This window comes from Oratosquilla oratoria, chromosome 3 (genome assembly GCF_046742065.1).
Source record: "Oratosquilla oratoria isolate Oo_2021 chromosome 3, ASM4674206v1, whole genome shotgun sequence".
In the NCBI taxonomy this organism is placed as follows: domain Eukaryota; kingdom Metazoa; phylum Arthropoda; class Malacostraca; order Stomatopoda; family Squillidae; genus Oratosquilla; species Oratosquilla oratoria.
Window position 1 is genome coordinate 52,953,623 of NC_134779.1, and position 5,000 is coordinate 52,958,622.

General features: G+C 45.4%; 1 protein-coding gene across 3 annotated transcripts in view; it reads left to right on the forward strand.

Moving 5' to 3' along the window:
* LOC143022595 (cGMP-specific 3',5'-cyclic phosphodiesterase-like) overlaps positions 1 to 5,000 on the forward strand; it is a 347,172-nt gene that overhangs the window by 313,623 nt on the left and 28,549 nt on the right. For all 3 annotated transcript variants that reach the window (XR_012966102.1, XM_076180898.1, XM_076180894.1), the window contains exon 17: positions 3,187 to 3,333. Coding sequence is in view for 2 of the 3 variants with exons in the window: in XM_076180898.1 (XP_076037013.1) it covers positions 3,187 to 3,333 (147 nt within the window). In the remaining variant the exon portion in view is untranslated. The remainder of the gene's footprint in view (positions 1 to 3,186; positions 3,334 to 5,000) is intronic.

A 5,000-nucleotide genomic window follows, 5' to 3' on the forward strand; every position in this document is an offset into this window, starting at 1 on the left:
GGTCGTAAAAGTTGTCAATCATAAGTCAGACACGTAATTCAAAACCATGGTGAACCAGACACAAACACATGTATACATTACGTATATATATATATATATATATATATATATATATATATATATATATATATATATATATATATATATATATATATATCGTATACTTAGGGCGCAGGTTCTCCTTGATGCACACTGAGTTAAACACCACAGAATTATCACAGTTACTTAACTTCTTTCTAATATTTTCAATTCTCCTCACTATAGTTCTGACTTTGGGAGAGTGATCGAAAACCAACTGTCCAAAGTTATCTATTTTAATAACACAATTTGACGTTTCGACTTCAAAGAGTCATTCTCAAATGAATTACATTCAACACAACACAATTAAACATAAACAGAACAACTACAATTTCACGGACTGAACGAGACGTCGCCTTGTTCATTAGATCACTGGAGACGGACGTTTGGTCTTTGTTGCCACGCAGCCTCGCTGTGTAGTTGTAAAGTACGAACTGTGTCCGTCTGTATATTAATGATAGGGATGTATTGTGTAATGTAGACTTTCCAAGATGTGTAGTTTCTTTTTATTGTTGCATTCTTTAAGTATTTTTGTATTGTTAACTAAATCTTGTCTGTTTGGAGTTTTGTTGTATGTCTATCATGTGTTTGCGTATACTACCTTCACGGGCGTGCATTGCGAGTCTCCTGCTCACTGAGGTAGTGTTAACACCAATGTAAGTAGCATTGGGGAGAAGTTTGCAACCTTCTTCTGGTGCAAGTGAAGTGGTACACCACATTAGTCTGTTTAAGGAGAGTTGTTTTAAGTCATATTATTTCTCATTATTAGGTTAGAGACTATGCGTTTTTGTATTATATGATGAGGGTCAATTTGTCGTGTGGGTTGGTGCATTGACGTTACGTGCAAGAATGTCTTTTAGAACACGTTCGTCTGTTCTGTATGCTGGTGTAATTTGGTTTTCGTAATGACACCGGCATACAAAACAGACGAACGTGTTCTAAAAGATATCATTGTTTTGTATGCTGGTGTCATTTGTTTTTTGTAATAACACCAGCATACAAAACAGACGAACGTGTTTTAAAAGATATCATTGCAAGTAACGTCACATGAATTAGCTCTGGTCTTCAGGAGAATATACATATATATATATATATATTGGTGAAGCGTGGCAGGAGATTCTCTCTGAGACATATTCTGTTAAAAACGACAGCAAAAGAATTATTGATTAGTTTTTTCCGTGAGCTCTCAAGCTTGCGAAAAGTAGATTTTTGGTAGGGGGAAAGGGAGTAAATCAGATTTCCAAAATTCATAGGAAACACAAAAGTTATAATAGACACAAAAGTATAGTACACAATAAACACAATACAAGAAATTAATACAAGAAATAGATCACAAGTTGGCGGAAATGGTACTCGGAAGATAGCCAAGCGCTGAGGGTCCTCTTCTTTTGCCACAACTTCGGTGTTTTTTACCATAGTCTCCCTATCGAGGTGGCGTCGATGCTGGGTCCAGTGGTGTTGCTTGGGTCCTCCGTGTTGCAAGTGCATGGTGATTCTTCTAGATAATGTGGTGGTCGTCCTTCCCACGTAGACAGAAAGGGGCGTGCAGTCCTCCTCTGGGCATGTGTATTTATATACTTTCTGGAGCGGGGTTGTTCCTTAAAAGTAGAGAAGAGGTCTTTCTACTTTTGTAAAAGATTGTGAAGGACAATTTATCACTTTCTTTTTTGGGGACAACATTTCTATAGATTATGTTCTTTATAATCTTTTCATCCTCCTTGTATTTGGTAGACATGCAAGCTTTGTAGAACACCTTAATTGCGGTCCCTTCGTGTCCTACTGTAGTCGGTCGTGTTTGTTTATACCAATTGTCGATCACTCTGCGAAGATCTCTCCCAGTGTTTGTGGTCCTGCGTGTGACTTCCCCCAGTTGCAACACGGTGACTTCTCCCCGTGCTTCCCATTTCATTTAAAATATGCTCCCTTTCCCTTTCTTTTCACTTCAACTGAGGATGCAGAAAGATCTGCGAAACGTCTTGATAACTATTTTGTTGTGCTTGTATTTTGTTTTTTGCTGTATTTCTTGTATTAATTTCTTGTATTGTGTTTATTGTGTACTATACTTTTGTGTCTATTATAACTTTTGTGTTTCCTATGAATTTTGGAAATCTGATTTACTCCCTTTCCCCCTACCAAAAATCTACTTTTCGCAAGCTTGAGAGCTCACGGAAAAAACTAATCAATAATTCTTTTGCTGTCGTTTTTAACAGAATATATATATATATATATATATATATATATGTATATATATATGTATATATATATACATATATATATATATATATATGTATGTATGTATGTATGTATATATAGCGCTTCAATGTATACAGACCCGCATCCAACTCCGTTGTTGACATATGCGAAGTAAACAGATTCTTTTTTTAGCGACAGCAGTCGGTCAATCACTTTGTTTACCCACCGCCAACTGACTGACATAGTTCCACTTTCCCTTTTTCAGGCAACTGCATCAAAAACAAGGCTTCAGTTCTGAACATTCAGTTTTTTTTCATGTCCAGTTCTGAGAGTACTCTCTCTCTTTCTCTCTTTCATTTCTTTGTCAATATAGTGACGCCGACCGACGCGGCAAATAATGAATTAATAAAAGAACATACTAACAAGGGAAGGAGGGAGAGGGAGAGAGAGGGAGAGAGAGGGAGAGGGAGGGAGAGGGAGAGAGAAGGAAAGGGAGGGAGAGAGAGGGAGAGAGAGGGAGGGAGAGAGACGGAGAGAGAGGGAGGGAGGGAGAGGGAGGGAGAGGGAAAGGGAAAGGGAAAGAGAGAGAGAGGGAAAGAGAGAGGGAGAGAGAGGGAGAGAGAGGGAGAAAGAGAGAGAGGGAGAGAGAGGGAAAGAGAGTGGGGAGAGAGAAGAGAGAGGGAAGGGAGAGAGAGGGAGGGAGAGGGAAAGGGAAAGGGAAAGAGAGAGAGAGAGAGGGAAAGAGGGAGGGAGAGAGAGGGAGAGAGAGGGAGGTAGAGAGAGGGAGAGAAAGAGGGAGAGAAGGGAGGGAGAGGGAAAGGAGGCGAGATAGCATCCTTGGGCCCTTCCCCGCTCCGTCCCACGGATGTGGCCAGCCGCCCTTCAGCTTCAGACTACACGTTGTCGTCGTTTCAGACCCTGAACATCAGCGACGTGGAGGGCTGGCGGGGCTCACCCTTGGAGGGCGACGAGGAGGAGGGCTTCGTGACCAAGAGCGTCCTGACCATCCCAATCTACAACTCCGCCAGGCAGGTCCTCGGTGTCGCGCAGATGATCAACAAGGTAAGTAGGAGGAGGAGGAGGAGGAGGAGGAGGAAGAGGAGGAAGAGAAGGAAGAGGAAGAGGAGGAGGAAGAGGAGCAGGAGTATAAGATGGAGTAGGAGGAAGAGGAGGAGCAGGAGGAGGAGGAGGAAGGGGAAAGTGAAAAGGAGGAGGAGAAGGAGTAATAGGAGGAGGGCAAGAGGGAGGAAGAGTAGGAGGAGGAGGAGGAAGAGGAGGAGGAGGAGGGGAGGAGGAAGAGGAGGAGAGGTGGAAGGAGAAGGAAGAGGAGCAGGAGTATGAGGTGGAGTAGAAGGAATAGGAGGAGCAGGAGGAGGAGGAGGAGGAAAGGGAAAGGGAAAGGGAAAGGAAAAAGGAAGAGGAGAAGGAGTAATAGGAGGAGGGTAAGAAGGAGGAAGAGTAGGAGGAGGAGGAGGAGGACGAGGAGGAAGAGGAGAAGGAGGAAGAGGAAGAGGACTTCGAGAAGGAGAGGAGGTGGAGGAGTAGGCCGGAAGACAAGGCCGAGGTCAAGGGGGAAGTAGGAGGTGGAGGTGGTGGAGGGTGAGGAGGAAGTGAAGGTGGAGGGGAAGGAGGTGGAGGGTGAGGAGGAAATGAAGGTGGAGGGGAAGGAGGTGGAGAAGTGAGGAGGTGGAGAAGTGAGGAGGTGGAGAAGTGAGGAGGTGGAGGATGAGGAGTCATGATGAAGATAAGGACGAGGATGAAGATGAGGATGATGAGGATAGATTGAGAATGAGGATGGAATGGAGGGGGAAGAGAACGAGGATGTAGGCAAGAGGATGGAGGAAGAGGAAGAGGAAGAGGAGGAGGAGAAGAAGGAAGATGAGGATGAAGATGATGATGAGGAGGAGGAAGACGAAAATAGTAATAAAGTAGCAGAGGTGATGAAAAAAGAAGAGAAGGAGGAGGAGGAGGAGGAGGAGGAGGTGGAGGAGGAGGAAGACGACAATAGTAATAAAGTAGCAGAGGTGATGAAAAAAGAAGAGAAGGAAGAGAAGGAGGAGGAGGAGAAGGAGGAAGAGGAGGAAGAGGAGGAGGAGAAGGAGGAGAAGGAGGAGGAGGAGAAGGAGGAGGAGGAAGAGGAGGAGGAAGAGGAGAAGGAAGAGGAGGAGAAGGAGGAGGAGAAGGAGGAGAAGGAGGAAGAGGAGAAGGTGGAAGAAGAGGAGGAGGGGAGGAAGAGGAGGAGGGCAAGAAAGGTGAGGGTAAAGGAGAGAGGAAATATGGAAGGACTGAGAAGAACAAAAGAGAAGAATGAGAAACAACAGATGGAAGATGGAAAGCCAGAGGGCACAGAAGGTCGGCGGAAGGAAAGGAAGAAAAGGAGGGGAGAGGAGGAGGAGGGGAGAGATAAAGGAAAGAGGGGGAGGAGGATGGAGAGGAGGAGGGGAGGATATGGAGGGGGAGGAGGGAGGGGGAGGAGGAGGGAAAGGAGGATGGGGGAGAGGAGGAGGGAGGGGAGGAGGAGGAGAGGGAGAAGATGGAGGGGAGGAGGAGGGAGGGGAAGGAGGATGGAGGGGAGGAGAGGGAGGGGAGGAAGAGAGAGAGGGAGGAGGAGAGGGAGAGGGAGAGGAAGAGACGGAGGAAGGAAGTGAGGAGAAGAGAGGGACGAGAAGAGTGAGGAGGAGAGTAAGGAAGAAAAGGAGAGGAGGAGGAGGTGGAGGACGGAGAGAACC